Source organism: Myotis myotis, unplaced genomic scaffold, assembly GCF_014108235.1.
Source record: "Myotis myotis isolate mMyoMyo1 unplaced genomic scaffold, mMyoMyo1.p scaffold_m19_p_24, whole genome shotgun sequence".
In the NCBI taxonomy this organism is placed as follows: Eukaryota; Metazoa; Chordata; class Mammalia; order Chiroptera; family Vespertilionidae; genus Myotis; species Myotis myotis.
Genome location: NW_023416329.1, coordinates 2,572,071 through 2,589,711, shown reverse-complemented (window position 1 = coordinate 2,589,711; position 17,641 = coordinate 2,572,071). Strand labels below are relative to the sequence as shown.

Below are 17,641 nucleotides of genomic sequence, written 5' to 3'. Positions count from 1 at the left end.
TAAACAAACTAGGGGCCCAGTGCAACGAATTCATGCACCTTGAAAGGAACTGTGGGCCATGAGGCTGCGGTGGGCACAGGGGTGGGTCTCGGCCCATCCTCCACACCTTCGCCTGGCCCCTCCTGCCATGGCCCCCAGTCCTCTGTCTGCCGGCAGCCCCGCTCCTGCGGCCGCCGCTCCCACAAACTGAAGGCGCTGGCCCCACTGGCACCCACTAATGGTGCAGAGCAATTGGGGCCAGTGCCATCAGCAGGTATGAGCGGTGGCTGCTGCCCACATCGCCCGAGGAGCAAGGGGAGGTGGAGAAGCCCTCAGGGGTGATCGGGGCCGGCAGCCACTACTTGCACCCACTCATGGCGCTGAGCTATCGGGGCGGCACCGGCTGTTGGCAGCGGGTGCAAGTGGTGGCTCCAGCGCAGGCAGCGGATGCGAGCAGGACCAGCATCAGCAGCAGGTGCGAGCGCCGGGTGGGACCACAGTACTCGGGAGCAAAGAATTTTCAGTAACCACCAGAGGCTTGCCCCTATGACAGCGACCCCACCTTGGTCTGGCACCCCTGCTCACCTGCTCCACCATCCCACCACAGCCAAAGCCTGCCATGTTCCGCGCTCTGCTGCCTGCTGCCAAAGCCCACCACGTTTTGCATGCGCCCCTTGGTGGTCAGCACACGTCATAGCAACCGGTTGTTTGGTGGTTTGGTTGTTTCACGGTTCAGTCTATTTGCATATTAGCCTGTTATTATATAGGATTATATAGGATGTGTGTGCCATTGACTGGAGGCATTTTTTTAAATATATTTTTTATTGATTTCAAAGAGGAAGGGAGAGGGAGAGCGAGATAGAAACATCAATGATGAGAGAGAACTATTGATTGGCTGCCTCCTGCACGACCCCTACTGGGGTTCAAGCCTGCAACCCACGCATGTGCCCTTGACTGAAATCGAATCCATGACTCTTCAGACTGCAGGCCAACACTCTACCCACTGATCCAAATCAGCTAGGGCACAATCACAGTTCTTACCCTCAAATAAAAGTATCTCTTTTGAGATTTATGTCATCTTTTGCTACCTCTCTCTCCTTGCTATTGTCATCTACTGACCTCTTGGTCACTCTCCCACATTCACTGAAGATGGCTTAGAACCTGGTTCCATTCTGAGCAATTCACTTCCTGTGTAGCTGACTCTTGTAACACCCTAGCTTTACAGTTCCCTTATCTCAACTCCAATAACCTTCACTTTCTCTCCACTTCAGAAACCCATCTGACAGCCAGGTCTTGCATTCAGTCTTAACCGGCAACCATTCTCCCATTTAATCTTAAATTTCAATATCCATCTTGACCACTTCACATTCCAGTAGTTACTTTCTGGTTTCATTCGTTCCCTACTCAGCCTAGACTCAAAGGCCCAACACCTCAAACCCTCCCACTGCTGGAGTCTCTTCTTGTTGTTGTTAATCCTCACCTGGGGATATTCTCCCATTGCTTTTAGATAGAGTGGAAGGGAGGGATGGGGGAGAGAGAGAGAAACATCGATGTGAGAGAGACACATCAAGCAGCTGCCTCCCCCGTACACCCTACCTGAAATTGCAACCCAGAACCTGCCCTTGACCAAGAATTGAACCTTCAAGCCTTCTGGAGGGCTGGCCAATACTCCAACAACAATTTACATTCAACATTATTTTGTATTAGTTTTAGATATACAGTGTAGTAGTTAGACAATCATATACTTTACAAAGTGTTCCCCTGATATTTCCCGTGCCCACCTGGCACCAAGCATCCAAGTTAATGTCTTAGTGTTGATAAGCGTGTCATGGCTATGTAAAAGGTTAACATCAGAGAAAGATGGGTAAGCTAACTCTTTGCAGTATCTTTGCAACTCTTGAGTAAATCTAAATTATCTCTAGAGAAAATTATTTCAAAGCAAATTATTATAAATAAAGCTATTTCAAAATTTAAAAAAATCAATTTTAAAACGAGGAAAAACTGAATATACTTATTCATTTTTTCTCAATTATTGGTACCTTAATTATATAATGGAGTGCTTTTATGATCCTAGATACACATTTTAAAGCATTTTTTTTTTATTTTTCAGAATGTTCAGGTTTTATCCTTTTTTTAAATTCTAATACATTTTTTGCCAGTTATTACTGCTTTAACTGATTACTGTAGAGAAAAAAATTTTTAACTTAAATGTTCTATAATGAAAACCAATATGAAAGGATAGTGATAAAAAAAATAGAATATAAATAAAATGAATCTATAGGAATAGGCTAGGAATAAAATCTAAGTATCCCATCAATACCATATTTGAGTTCAGACAGACAGCAAGAGTGAGTGAGTGAGGAATGCCTATAGCTGAAAAATGCAGTTATTGCAGACTTATGGGGCACTCTTTCTGTTAGTCTTATTTATACACTTAATTTTCTCTTGCAAAAATGTTAAAATAAATGAAAACCATAAGAGGCAAGGACCTGGAATTTCCCAGGGCTTGGATATTTGTTTTTTCCACTTAAACTTTTTCTAATTAATTTAAAACTATTTGTGATTACTTCTCTAATGTAGTTTGGCTCACTTTTTAGTATTTATATTTCAAAAGAGGCAAGAAAGAATATGAAATTACAGAAGATAGTGAAAGTCTAAAATTCATTAAAATAGACAAAAATATATCAGATAATGGAGGAATAAATAGTGCTTGCTTTAATTTGAGCCTTTCATCACAAATTTCTTTATTTCTGAGTTCCTGATACTTATTCTATCTCTGTATTAGCACTTTCGCACTGACATACTGCTGTTCAGACACTTCAACCATTCTTCTAAAAATATCTAACCAGAATTTTCACTGTTGATGCTGGCAGGTATCAAATTCTGAATCTAAGATGGAATCCCTTTGTGTTTCATTGTTTGTAGATGTCCCTCCAAGAAAGCAACCATAATGATTTCACATTGGATGAGGAAACTGTGGGGACAATAACTAGGTACAGGGTGCCTTGAATACCCATTCCATGTACCTTCAAAATAGACTGATCCCAAGCTGTACTCTCATAGTGTGTTGCTATACCAGAGTCCAATGAGACTGTCATTTTTGCCCTTAGCACACAGACAAGAACTCCTGATTTCAGTATAAAGACCAGATTAGTCAGTCCTCTTGTTAATTTAATCCACTTGCACAATGAGAATACGTTCCTGATGGCAGCTTCACCTGAAAATCTGCTGAAATCATTTAAACATCTGACATTTCATTATAACTCCCGGATTTTCCACAGCAGGTTGAGAACAGGTTTCTATTCTGTTGACTTGTCTGGCAACAGAGTAAATATCACAGACTGGAGTTACTATCTTACAAACTGTCAATGGTAAAAAACTGTTAAAAAAAATAAGCATAATATTAACTATCACACTATATAAGACTTCAAAGGGAACTACTGTAGACTGCAAATTTCTCAATGTAGAGAACATGATCGTTTTCAAAGGGAATTAGAATCTGCAGATTTCTCAAGGGGCTGAACATGAAACCCCAAGCATCACAATTTCCAGTGTCATATTTAACAATATCTCATCCCTATTAAACTTTGCATCCTAAGGAAATATATTATCACAATAAAATAACACAGAGCAGGTGAGTACTTTTCTGTGGCAAGTAGGGCAAACACAGTTGATTGCCAACTTAGCAATTGTTTCCCCCACGCCTTTTTCTTTGCTGGCAGAACCTGCCTGTACTTTAGAAGCTAAAACTGCCAGGAAGTCCTCCTGCTAGCCTCCCTTAGAGCAAGGACATGGGCACTGACCCATTCCTAGCTACGGGGCCTAAGAGAGCTGAAGCTGACAGGCAGGCCTTTGGAAATGTTTTCTTCACCAACAAAGAGATCTGAGAGGAAATTGCTGTTCTTCTACATAGTACTTAGTTGTGTCTGCATAACCACATGGAGCTGGTGCAGCAATTTTACAACATGAGGACAGATAATCACCTCTTGCCGAATTTAACACAGAGAAAAGCACCTGGGTCCCCGGCGGTGTCACTGAATCCTGTACGAACAACGGAATAAATAGCCTTGCCTCCGGAATGCTTGTAAGATAATAGCTATCTTGGTTAGTCTATGGCTTTAGTTCAAGCCTTTTTGTTTGCATATTATTATCTGAGGGCCAAAGCACCCTAAGTAATATAGCTAGCAAGTATCTGTTCACTGCATGCTACCTAGATTAGGAAGTTAAACCACTGTGACTGTAGTTGACTCCAGCCATTACTGCTTCATTCATGTTTTTCTTTTCCTTTCACTGAGAAGCGAACCCAATGTAATTATGTTCATATCTATGCTTCACAATAAAATCTGTTTCTTCCAGAACTCTTTCACAATGGTCAATGGGAAGGGACTTTTCGCTTCTCCAGTATATTTTCCAGCATCACAGAAGTGTCCCAATTTTTAGCTAAACTTTCTTACTATACAAACTCCAATCCCATATTGAAATCACAACTGATAGAAAATTTCCAAAGAGAAAGTGCTAACGATATCTAAGAGTTGCTTTTATAGAGGGTCATTCACATTGACCAATAAATGGAGCTGATCGGTAAGGCAATCTGAACGATGAATAAGTGAATATGATATTCTTTTTACACAGAAGGAAAACAAAAAACTTAACCTCAACTGAAAAAAAAAAAGAAAAAGAAAAAGACAGAGTTATGAGTTGCATACAGGTGATTTTAGAATCCTACCTGAGTATAATTAATTTTTAAGAGACCTCACTTGTTTCTTGCATGATATGCTTCAAGGGATAAAGGTCCTACTATTTTTCATATTTACTCACAACATGGAAAGAAAAGAACCCTTAGCAAGTTGATCAAACCTTCGTTGAATATTATTCAGCAGTGCAGCAAAATGAAAACTTAACCAAACTAGACAAGCACATATAGTTGACATTTGATTTATTAGGGAAAAAGTTAAGAAAAAAAAGACTACAAACCCTGAAATTTTCAGATCCTTTTCTTTGATATATTTCTCTTTTCCTAACTTTTTAAAAACTTGATTTTAGGGAGAGAGGAAGGGAGAGAAACACAGAGACAAAGCGAGACAGAGAGAGAAACATCAATGTAAGAGAAACATCTATCAGTTGCCTTCCCTATGCACATGCCCTGACCAGGGGTGAAATGTGACCAGGAATGAAACCTGCAGCCTATGCATGTGCCCTGACCCGGAATTGAACCCATGACCCTCCAGTGCACGGGACTGCTCTCCAACCAACTGAGCCACACTGGCAAGGATGATATACTTTTCTTGCTTATTACAAAAACATGCTCACTAAAGGGGGAAAAAATAAAAATTATAAATTTTTCTAAAATCAATTAGAAACACAAAAGCAAATATTAGAAAAACTTTTCCTGAAAAATATGGAACAAAGACTCAAAAAAAAAAAAATCCACAATGCACCAAAATTACCAATACTTAAAAAAAACAGACATGATACTCATTTTCTTTTTTTTTTTTTTTTTTTTTTTTTAATTAAATCTTTATTGTTCAGATTATTACATTTGTTCCTCTTTTTTTTCCCCCATAACTCCCCTCCTCCCAGTTCCCGCCCCACCCTCCGCCCTCACTCCCCACCCACTGTCCTCATCCATAGGTGCACGATTTTTGTCCAGTCTCTTCCCGCATCTCCCACACCCCTTTCCCCCCCAGGAATAGTCAGTCCATTCCCTTTCTATGTCCCTGATTCTATTATAATCAACAGTTCATTCTGTTCATCAGATTATTTATTCACTTGATTCTTAGATTCACTTGTTGATAAATGCATATTTGTTGTTCATAATTTGTATCTTTACCTTTTTCTTCCTCTTCCTCTTCTTAAAGGATACCTTTCAGCATTTCATATAATCCTGGTTTGGTGGTGATGAACTCCTTTAGCTTTTCCTTATCTGTGAAGCTCTTTATCTGACCTTCAGTTCTGAATGATAGCTTTGCTGGATAAAGTAGTCTTGGTTGTAGGTTCTTGGTATTCATCACTTTGAATATTTCTTGCCACTCCCTTCTGGCCTGCAAAGTTTCTGTTGAGAAATCAGCTGACAGTCGTATGGGTATTCCCTTGTAGGTAACTGAGTTTCTTTCTCTTGCTGTTTTTAAGATTCTCTCTTTATCTTTTGCTCTTGGCATTTTAATGATGATGTGTCTTGGTGTGGTCCTCTTTGGATTCCTTTTGTTTGGGGTTCTCCGCGCTTCTTGGACCTGTAAGTCCATTTCTTTCACCAGGTGGGGGAAGTTTTCTGTCATTATTTCTTCAAATAGGTTTTCAATATCTTGCTCTCTCTCATCTTCTGGCACCCCTATAATTCTGATGTTGGTACGCTTGAAGCTGTCCCAGAGGCTCCTTACACTATGCTCGCATTTTTGGATTCTTTTTTCATTTTGCTTTTCCGGTTGGGTGTTTTTTGCTTCCTCGCATTTCAAATCATTGACTTGATTCTTGCGCTCCTCTGGTCTGCTGTCGGGAGTCTGTATAATATTCGTTATTTCAGTCCGTGTATGCTTAATTTCTAGTTGGTTCCCCAATATAAGATCGAGGGTCTTATTAGTTTTCTTGTAGATCTCATTAAGTTTATCGGCAGCTTCTAAACAGTTCTTGAGAGACCTTAAAAGTGTGGTTCTGAACTCTATATCTTCCATTGACAATTTTGTCCTGTTTCTTTGTCTCCGCATTTTGTTATGCTTCCTTGGTGCACCCCCTAGTGGTCTTTGTTCGCAGTCTTATAGTTAAATCTTGATTGTTGTAGCTAATTCCAGGGAGGGTTTGACCTCCAGGCCAAGTGGCTATGAGAATCAGCTGTGTCAGCAGTGAGAGAACTTCTGTCCTCTAGGGAGGTGCTAATCTAGCCTTTGCCTGAGGCTATGCGGCAAAAGCCTCTGTGCAGGGCTTGGGCGGGGTGGGTCGCACAGGATCAACAGGGTGGGCCGGAGAGAGCAGTTATGGCGGCTCTCAGTCCTGTCCCCAGGGGCTCTGCCTCTCTGAGTCCCAGCACCCGCTGCAAACCTCGGAGAGAAAGCTGCACTCGCTCTGACCGAAGCCAGACAGTCCCGCTTCTCCCGTTTGAGTCTGGGTCGCTAAAGACTCGCCCGGATCTGGAGCTCAGAGTCTGCGACTCCCTCCCGATTGAAAACGCCAACCGCGCCCTCCGCCGCCAGCCCGCTCGTGCACTCCACACCTCAGAATTTGACTTCAGCACTGCGCCTCCTCTGAGTGTCCGTATGCGTTTCTCTTTCCTCCTAGTTGTAGGACTTCCACTCAGCCAGCGTTCCTATGGTTCTGGGTGATGTCCCTTCCGTTTTTTGGTTTCACTTTTGAAGTAGTTGTTCAAAGCGGCAAACTCCGGCGTTAACCTATGCCGCCATCTTGGTTCTCCCATGATACTCATTTTCAACCAAATTGCTGTTTAAGCCAAACTATTATGATGATCAAACTGCTTTTAAGTAAGTATATGCTACTCTATATTTTCAAACCCTGGTCTCGTTTATCTGCATGTGGTATTCGATAGGACAGGGCACTCCTCTCTCCCCATACTCATCTGGCTGGTTTATGAAGTACTGACAAGCAGTTGTGAACTAAAACCTATTAAACTTAGTAACATAGGGACCTGATTTTAGTTTCTTGTTTTAAAAGCTCTATTTCAGTGATGGCGAACCTATGACCCGCGAACTCATTTTTTTGGTTGATTTTTCTTTGTTAAATGGCATTTAAATATATAAAATAAATATCAAAAATATAAATCTTTGTTTTACTATGGTTGCAAATATCAAAAAATTTCTATATGTGACACGGCACCAGAGTTAAGTTAGGATTTTTCAAAATGCTGACACGCCGAGCTCAAAAGGTTCGCCGTCACTGCTCTATTTAAAAAGTTAAATAGCTGAAACCGGTTTGGCTCAGTGGATAGAGCGTCGGCCTGCGGACTGAAGGGTCCCGGGTTCGATTCCGGTCAAGGGCATGTACCTGGGTTGCGGGCACATCCCCAGTGGGAGATGTGCAGGAGGCAGCTGATTGATGTTTCTCTCTCATGGATGTTTCTAACTCTCTCTCTCCCTTCCTCTCTGTAAAAAATCAATAAAATATATTTTAAAAAAAATAAAAAGTTAAATATTTTATCTGTGGTATCATTTAGTTTCATTCTATCATTTTTAATATGTAGATAGGGTAACCATTTTTGCCAAATATTTTTGCCACTTTATAAGAAAACAAAATGCTGATGACTATTAAATTCTATGTTCAAATTCACTACTCATACTTAAGAAGGTAAAGTAGTCCTAAAATGGCCCTAACTGGTTTGGCTCAGTGGATAGAGCGTCGGCCTGTGGACTGAGGGGTCCCGGGTTCAATTCGGGTCAAGGGCACATGCCCAGGTGGCAGGTTCGATCCCTCTCCCTTCCTCTCTGATATCAATAATATGTATATATATTTTAAAATAAAGCTGATGATTTATTCTATTTAAAAAAATAGTCCTGAGATAAAAGAGATGTTCTATGTAGTAATAGGTTATTCACTGTAATACCTCTGTAACTTCAAGATACTGGAACCAACATACATATTCATTAGCAAAAATAATTTTGGCATATCCATATAATGAAATACTATGCAACAGTAAAATATAATGAGGAGCAGTTAGGCAATAAAATAAAACACATCCAGATTGGAAAGGGAGAAGTAAAACTATCTCTACTATAGTCTGAAAAAGAAAAAAAATATTGCTGAAAATTTAAAAGGATTAAATAAGTAAAAAGACATCTCATGTTCATGAATCAGAAGATGTAATATTGTTAAAATTGCACTACTTTCCAAGTTAATCTATAGGTTTAACATAATTCCAATAAAAATTCCAGCCAGACTTTTTGCAGAAATTCACCACCTAATCCTAAAATTTCTATTAAAACTCAAGGGACTCAGAAAAACAAAACCATCTTGAAAAAGAACAAAGTTGGAGGACTCCTACTTCCCGATGTCAAAACTTACTGTAAAGTTACAGTAATCAAAACAATGTGGTACTAGCATAAGGATAGACATATGCACGAGTGGAAAATAAATGAAGAGTCCAGAAACCCTCACATTTAGATCAACTGATTTTTGATAGTACAAAAGCAATTCAGTGGGGAAGAAATAGTCTTCCCAACAAAGGCACTGGAGCAAATGAATATCCACATGCGAAAGAATGAAATGGAACCCTTTACTCAACATATAAAAATAAACTCAAAATGAATCAAAGACCTACATGTAAAAGCTAAAACTATAAAGCTCTTACAAAAAAAATGGGTGTAGATTTTCATGCCTGCAATTAGACAATGATTTCTTAGACATGACTCCAAAAGCACAAGCAACAAAAGAAAATATTTATAAATTGGACTTCATTGAAAGTTAAAACTTCTGTTGCAAAGGACACCATCAGAAAAGTTAAAGAAAACACTTGCAAATCGTATGTCTCATATGGCATTTACATCTAAAATATAGATAGAACTCTTACAACTCAACAATAAAAAGACAAATAATCTAATTTTAAAATGGGGGTGGGGGATGTGAATAGACATTCTCAAAAAAGATATACATGCCCTAGCTGGTGTGGCTCAGTGGATAGAGCACCAGCCTGCAGATTGAAGGGTCCTGGGTTCGATTCTGGTCAAGGGCACATACTCGGGTTGTGGGTTCGGTCCCCAGTCGGGGGCATGCAGGAGGTAGCCAATCAATGATCCTCTCTCATCACTGATGTTTCTCTCTCTCTCTCTCTCTCTGCTTCTCTGAAATCAATAAAAATATATATTTTTAAAAATCATTCAGGAAATGCACATCAAAACCAAAATGAGCTACAATTTCATATCAGATAATAATGGTTTGAGGAGGCTGTGGTGAAATTGGAAGCCTCATACAATGCTGGTAAGAATAAAAATGGTGCTGTGGAAAACAGTTTGGCAGTACCTCAAAAGGTTAAACACAGGCTAGCATATAACCCAGCAATTCCACTCTGAGGTATATACCCAAGAGAATTTACAACATATGTCTAAACAAAAACTTGTACAAGCATGTTCATAATAGCATTATTCACAATAGCAAAAAAGTGAAAATAACCCAAATATCCATCAGTGATGGATTAAAATATGTGATATAGCCATACAATGAATACTCCTCAGCCATAAAAAGAAATGAAATACTGACACATGCTATAAGGTGGATGAATTTTAAAAATATTATGCCACCCTGGCCAATGTGGCTCAGGTGGTTGGACGTCGTCCCATGCGACAGAAGGTTGCCAGTTTGATTCCTGGTTGGGACCTAGATCCCCAGTAGGGGTATGCAGGAAGCAGCCTATCAATGTTTCTCTCTCTCTCTCTCTCTAAAAAAAAAAAAAAAATCAACAAAAACGTATTTTTGAAAACAACATGCCGCTGAGTGAAAAAAGCCAGTCACAAAGGACCACATAGTGTATGATTCCATTTAAATGAAATGTCCACCACAGACAAACCTCAAGAGAAAGCAGAAAATATGTAATACCTTTTCGAATTAAATCACTTCAAAAACAACTACATTGTTCATGTATTTATGTTATGTCTTTCTTCATACTAAAACTCTTTTTCTAAAATATTTGAAAAAGCACTTGGAAGCACAAAAGCATGCTAAGAAGAAAAGACCCAGAATTTTAACATAGTTAAGGAAAACTCATAAACCACAAAGGCAGAAAACTTATTTGTCTGTTGGATACTAACAAATGACCAAAATTCCCTTCAATTCTGCCCTCCTTTTGAATTAGATATTACTACCAATAATTAATCTTTAATTTGCAAAGTATCTGTATATTTTATAAAGGCAATCACCAACGTAAAGCTGAAACTCACTGGACTTTACATCATAGTAAACAATTTTAAACTAAATGCAACAATCACTTAAAACATTTCTTGGAATAGTAAAAACAGCATAACTCTAGAGTCAGAGATGGGCTTGAATCACAGCCTGCTATTTACCAGCTAGATGATCATCAATTTACTTGGTCTCTGAGTTTCCGCCCCTTTCTGTTAATCAGGAATTAGACTACCTACTTGAGGGTGAAGAGACACTCCAATTACAAAATGGGGACAGGAGATTATTTCACTCTTTTTTTTTTTTTTAAGCCTATCTGTACTGCTTGAAATTTTTTACAACATGTATATAATTTAAAAACATAATGCAGATTTTAAAAATAAAACTTTGTAGGGTTCTTTTGGAGCCATTTTGTAAGATATCTACACATAGCAAACTCCCAATTATGAATAATTTCCTCACTCCTTCCAAAGCTCTTTTATTACTGGAAAGGGGGCCTGGCTCTTCGCAGGTCTGCCTAGGGCTGGCTGGTAGTGTGTGGGTCCTTGACTTCGTGTAAGAAAGATTTCACAACACGAGTCCAGGTGATTTTTAGAGGACATTTATTAAAGCTGGGGATTTGATTCCCGGTCAGGGCACACGCCCAGGTGGCTGGCTCGATCCCCAGCAGGAGGCATGAAGAAGGCAGCCAATCAATGATGTTTCTCTCTCATCCCTTTCTATCTCTCTATCCCTCTCCCTTCCTCTCTCTAAAATCAATAAAAACATGTATATTAAAAAATAAATAAACAAATAAAGCTGGGGACAGTGAAACAAAGAAGGGCTAGGGAAATGCAGGCTGGGCTGCTTTGGCTAAGAAGTCAGAGACCGGGTCAGGGAGTTTGCCTGGGAGGAGCTGCTGCTGCCCATTGCTCCTGGCTGCCAGCCTCATGGGTTTCCTCCGAGTAGGAGATGCAGGCCTGTGGGGGAAGGCAAGGCTGGAGGAGGGTGCAGGCATATTCCTGGGAGAGCAGGCTCTGTGACCTTCCTTTTGAGGGGTTTTAAAAGCTGGGCATTTGGGGGAGGTCTTAAGGGAGAATTTCAATAGAATATTCATCAGTTTTATGCTGCAATGCCAAAATGAGATTTATTCCCTTAACTTCATCTGTCCTTGGGTGTAGTTGGCACAAATGGCACTAATTGCATCTCTGCTATCTATCTCCATGATGTGCCCTCTGGTTGGAGATAAGTACAACCATTTACTCTTATGTGTCCTCGGTTTTGGGAAGACAGAATTTATTAGAGGGCCACAAACTGCTATTTAACTATCTCAGTTTTTCTATCCCACTTGCCAAGGAATTATCGTAGCTTCTTGCTATCCTGCCTCACTTCCACCATCTTGAATTCAGGTGACTAAGACTTGGAGGAAGCAAAGCTAAACATTTATTTTTCTGAAGGCAATGGTTATCAAGAAAGGGATAAACAAGAGCAATAAAACCAAACCTTTAAACCACTTTCCTCAAAACATACCAAAGAATTTCATCTGAAGAGAAAAAAAAGGAAGTCCACATGTTTACTGATTCTAATCACTTTATTCTGGGACATTAAGGTTGGGGGGGGGGATACAATGTTAATGATAACACTACCAAATGAAAAGCAAATTTGGTACCTTAATCTTTTGGCCTACAAGACAAATTCAGGATTCAGTTCAAAGAATGTTTTTCACTAAGAAACACAATACAAATATAAATTGTGACTATTTTAATCTAGCAAATACTGCAAAATATCAGCACCATCTTTCTTGCTTTGAAAGTACTCTGAGAGGTTAATGCAATTTAATTGATCTAGGTTGTCATCTTATACTTTGCAGGATATTGTGAGAATTAAGAACATTCTTTTCCATATTCTAATAGATGAAGAAAGTGAAAGCCAGAAAGCCAAGTAGTTTTGCAAGTCACAACGGTGGCTTTTAAAACCTCCAAAGCACACTGGGGTCGCTGAAGCTGGGAAGATGGCCTTTAGCAGCTGTCTTAAAAACGCAGACTTTACTGTCACAGGCATCAAACTTACTCACAAGAGTGGCTAACATCAGCATTTCTCGTCAAGTATGCTTAAGCACATAATTAAACCTTCATGTAGCTTAAACTTTACAAAGCCTATTCTGGTCCATTTAATATATACATTACTGAGAATTCCCTGGAGTGCTTTTGTTTTTAGACTATTTCAAAAACATATTTGTCAACATAAGGAACGTGGAAACCTGCAGAGAATTTTTAAGAGTTTATTTGAGGCAAAACTGAGGACATTGCCAGGAAGCTCTCAAACGCTCCTGAGAATAACCATTTTGCGTTTCTTTTATGCATCTGGAACTAAAGAGGGGCCACGGGAAGACCACCTGAAAGCGGGGAAAGCAAGGCAGGGCTGGGGAGGAGAGCCGCCCGTCCGAGGGGACCTGCAGAAACTGGAGAGATGTGCTCTTGGTGGTGGTCGCCCTCTAAGGGAGGGGTCTGAAAGGGGGCATTTCAAAGGCGCCAACCCAGAGGCGCAGAACAAAGCACGGGGCTTGCTTTAGGCAAAGATACACCTTTTCCTGAAGATGTGTGCCTGGGGCGTGGCTACCACCCTGATCTGCCCAGATAGGAAATTATGCTTCATTACTGCCCCTAGTTCCTCCACACCGGAAAGGGGAAGCGCCGTCAGTGAATGTTAGAAAGCTACAGCAGCGATTTACGTAACTTTTATCCAACTTCGTCGGATGAGTGGTTAAAAGGGACAAAACTGAAAAGTGGTAAAAGCCCGTCGGTAAGGGATTCCCCAGATGCCAGGCTTTCTCCTTTCGTTTCTGCAAGCCACCTCAAACATGCAGCTCCGGCTGACAACAAGCTCTTCGCCGTCCCGTGCGAACAGCCAAGCCCTTCCCCGGCCTCCAACCGCCGCTGCTCCGTCCGCCGCAGGACCGCCCAGGGCAGGCCCGGGGGTGACCGGGCGGCCGCCGGGCCCAGGGCGGAAAGAGGGACACCGTGACTCACCGCGGCCTGCCGCCAACCGCACCGCCCGCAGTTCCGAGGCCGGCGTCTCAGCGCCCCCCAGAGGCCGGCGCGCCCCTCCCAGGACAGGCCCTCGCCCCAGAAAGCCCCCCTCGAGTACCCCGCACCCCGCCAGGGGCGCCACGCACAGACCTGAGACTCCGCCCTCCCTGGGATGCTCCAGGCCCGCGCGGCCCGGCGAGCATGCGCACCGGCCCGCCCGCGCCCGCGCGTCCCCGAGTGCCCGCGCCCCCGCCTTCCCGAGCCCGCGCGTCCCCGAGTGCCCGCACCCTCCCCGCGCCTGCGCGTCCCCGAGTGTCCGCACCCTCCCCGCGCCTGCGCGTCCCCGCGTGCCCGCACCCTCCCCGCGCCTGCGCGTCCCCGAGTGCCCGCGGGCCCGGCCGGCACACGCCGTCCCCAGGGAGGCCGCGGCGGAGGCGGAGGTGCGGCTCCAGGGCGGCGCGCCCCCGTCCTGCCATTCACAGGCGACGCTGGCCGGAGGCCCCGAAGTCCGTCCTCCTGGGGAGGCGGCGAGCGCCGAGGGGAGGGGACAGCTCGGGAAGGCAGGAAGCTGCGGATAAAAGGGCAGCCCGCGCCGGGCCGTCCCTCCCTCCCACGGTCCCGAGCCTCCGAGAGCGCCTCCGCCCGCCGCCATGTACCGCTGCCTGGGCGAAGCGTTGCTGCTGTCCCGCGCCGGGCCCGCCGCCCTGGGCTCCGCGGCAGCCGACTCGGCGGCGCTGCTGGGCCGGGCCCGCGGGCAGCCCGCCGCCGCCGCCCCGCAGCCGGGGCTCGCGCCGCCCACCCGGCGACACTACAGCGAGGCGGCGGCTGACCGCGAGGACGACCCCAACTTCTTCAAGATGGTGGAGGGCTTCTTCGACCGCGGCGCCAGCATCGTGGAGGACAAGCTGGTGGAGGACCTGAGGACCCGGGAGAGCGAGGAGCAGAAGCGGAAGCGGGTGCGCGGCATCCTGCGGATCATCAAGCCCTGCAACCATGTGCTGAGCGTGTCCTTCCCCATCCGGCGCGACGACGGCTCCTGGGAGGTCATCGAGGGCTACCGGGCCCAGCACAGCCAGCACCGCACGCCCTGCAAGGGAGGTGAGCGCCGCCCCCGCCCCGCGCCGCCCGCGGCCCGGCCTCCCGCTCCCCGGCCCGGCGGGCACTGGGCCCTCGCGCTGCCCGCGGGCCAGGCTCGGTGCGCCGGGGTTTCCGCCCAGGCCCCCGGGAGCCGTCCTCTCCCTCCCGGGAGCGCTGCCTGGGGAAGCGGCGTGCAGAGGAGCGCCGGGCGCTGCTCCTTTGGGTGTCACAGGGCGGGTCCCGGCGAAGTGCGCGTCTAGAAAAGGGAACGCCGGGCCATCTGGCTGTGCCTCTGCGAGTTTTTGTGGGCTTCTGTGACTCACCCGAATGCGGGTTGTGAAGTAACTTTATGATTTTTCCCTCTTTTTTGCACTGAGACAGGATACAGTAACGTAAAAATGAGCTGCCTCTAGCTTTGAGATCTAGACAGTTTTATTAACCAAATGAACTTGTTAATTACACGTTGATCTTTTTAATTATTTTTCTATCCTAACAGTTTTTGTTTTGTACAGAATAGTAATACACGAGCAGTGTAACATCTCTGACAAACACCGGGCGTCCTGACAGTAAATCTAAAGGGTGTAGACCGTTGGGTGGCCCGCCAGCCAATGGAATGAAATAGCCCGGGGGGTGTGTACTGGTCCTGGCTAGCACCGGATTTGAGCTTGGGGAAAAGATAAGTAGGTGAAGAAAGCTGAGTCGGTTACAATTTGGTAACCACCAAGTTATCCTATACATACTTTAAATTTTTGAATGTGGATTTAGCTTATGCAGTCCTATTGCTTTCTTTGAGAAAATAAAAGTGGGTTTTTTTCCATATTTCCTCTAATAAATTTCACTATACATTTTTAAAGGTGCTTAAAAGTAACCTCAAATAGGAAGGTAAAGAGTCTTGCTGGAGTTTGCAGAGAGCTGTAGGGCTGTGCCCTTTGTCTCTGTAAACCTGACACAGGGTTCTATTTTACCAGCTGACTTCTAAGGATAATTTTTAGAAATCTCTCTACCAGAAAAAAATTGACCACTGCTGGCATTCTCAGCTGGGGAGCAAAGGTTGTTTTAAACTGTTTAATGATTTACTTTTACTTGCTGGCTAAATTTGCATGGACCCCACCCACTTTTATGACTTAATCTGTAACACTTTAGTATCCTTTAGGTTTCCTGTTCTAAAATCAGCGTTGAACCACTTTGACCTCTAGATTCCCTTTCCAGCTCCAAAAGTATGTAAAATGTACATACTGTCAATCTCCTTACATTGTCTGTCTTCTTCCTACCACTTCCTTATTCTGTAAACCAAGAATACAAGTTCAGACTCTCAAGAACAGCAAGAATGTTGGAGGAAGAAGCAGAGTTAGCAGATATTAAACTGCAGTGATTCTTTAAAATGAAGTTCATATTACTATTTTGTCAGTATTTTCCAGTTGCTTAAAAGACATATAAATGAACTAGCTGTTCTTTCTGCAGGATCTGATTCAGTCCAGGAAGTTCTAATAGCCAAGCCCTCTCCTATCTTTATAAATCACAACTCCACAAACTCACTAAAGCAACTAAAGTTTACCATAGTTCATTGGTCCTCTTCTTCTTGTTGCCACAGCAGTTTTAATACCATAATATTGAACCTAGCAACAAATTGCATCAGCCATCCTGAAGCGCTGTTATTGTAGCACTTGCTTATGCGAGTGTAAGATACGGTTTTCTCTCCCGTTATCCCATTTACAAGAAGGGATGCCACTGAAAGCTCTATTAACTCCCAATATATAAACATTGAGAAGTTGAATTTTAACTAATAAACAGTAGCAAGCATTGCGAGATAATATAAAAGAAAATTGACCTCTGTAGTGATAGGTTTATTCTCTTTCAGAATTTGAAAGTATGGAGAGAATAGGTTTGGGGAGGATTGGTTTTGCTATGAAAGCTCTTAAAATTTTTTTAGTATGCTTAAGATAATGAACAGTATAATAAATGGATGGGTAGAAAAATTTGCAGACTTTTATGCTTTGCTTTCATGGCACTCCAGGATCTTGTACCTATTTATCACCCTTGTCTGATTGCAGAGAACGTATATTCTAAGAGGAACTTACTTTCAGTGGGGTTTTCCCTCCAATTAAACATATAAAGCTTATTTTACTTAAAAGAAAGTTGTTAACCTCTTTGGTTCCACTATGGTCTTAGAAATAAAGAATATATTAGGTATTGAGATTTTAAAAGATGCTTTGCATAATCCCTATAAACTTCACTAAGTTTATCCCTCTTTTTAAAAAATATATTTTTATTGATTTCAGAGAGGAAGGGAGAGATAGAAACATCAATGATGGGAGAGAATCATTGATTGGCTGCCTCCTTCATGCCCCCTACTGGGGATTGAACCTGCAACCCCAGCATGTGCCCTTGACCAGAATCAAACCCAGGACCCTTCAGTCCACTGGCTGATGCTCTATCTACTGAGCCAAACCAGCTAGGGCTTGACTTGTTTTTTAAGAGCCAAAATGCAAAAAGGAAACTGTAGGAGGTAGATGGTCCTTGTTCTTGTCTTTGGGCAACAGAATGCAGGGGTGGAAGCAGCTAAGGTTTGGTTGTCCCCCTCAGCCTCTGGGATATAATTGTGTGGTGAATGGTAGTATTTTGAAGAAGAAAGTATGAGAGTGTCTCCATCTGCTGCCACAAGATAAAATGTAGTCTTTGTAGGTAATTAAATTTAGGATTAATCCATCTGGAAGTTCAGTTCGATGACAGGTAATTTGTAGGTC

General features: G+C 43.1%; 2 protein-coding genes across 7 annotated transcripts in view; one reads left to right on the top strand and one right to left on the bottom strand.

Moving 5' to 3' along the window:
- Positions 1-14,044, bottom strand: part of SHLD2 (shieldin complex subunit 2) — a 131,404-nt gene extending 117,360 nt beyond the window's left edge. The window contains exon 1 of one of the 3 annotated variants that reach the window (XM_036356015.1): positions 13,971-14,044. The gene's annotated coding sequence lies outside the window, so the exon portion shown is untranslated. Of the gene's footprint in view, positions 1-13,820; positions 13,909-13,970 lie in introns of those variants that run through there. The other 2 variants (XM_036356013.1, XM_036356019.1) reach the window with 2 other exon arrangements.
- A 201-nt stretch (positions 14,045-14,245) lies between these two features.
- The window catches only part of GLUD1 (glutamate dehydrogenase 1), a 38,483-nt gene continuing 35,087 nt past the window's right edge, over positions 14,246-17,641 (top strand). The window contains exon 1 of one of the 4 annotated variants that reach the window (XM_036356026.1): positions 14,246-14,918. In XM_036356026.1, the coding sequence (XP_036211919.1) occupies positions 14,471-14,918 (448 nt within the window). In that variant the 5' untranslated portion in view covers positions 14,246-14,470. The remainder of the gene's footprint in view (positions 14,919-17,641) is intronic. The other 3 variants (XM_036356025.1, XM_036356024.1, XM_036356023.1) reach the window with 3 other exon arrangements.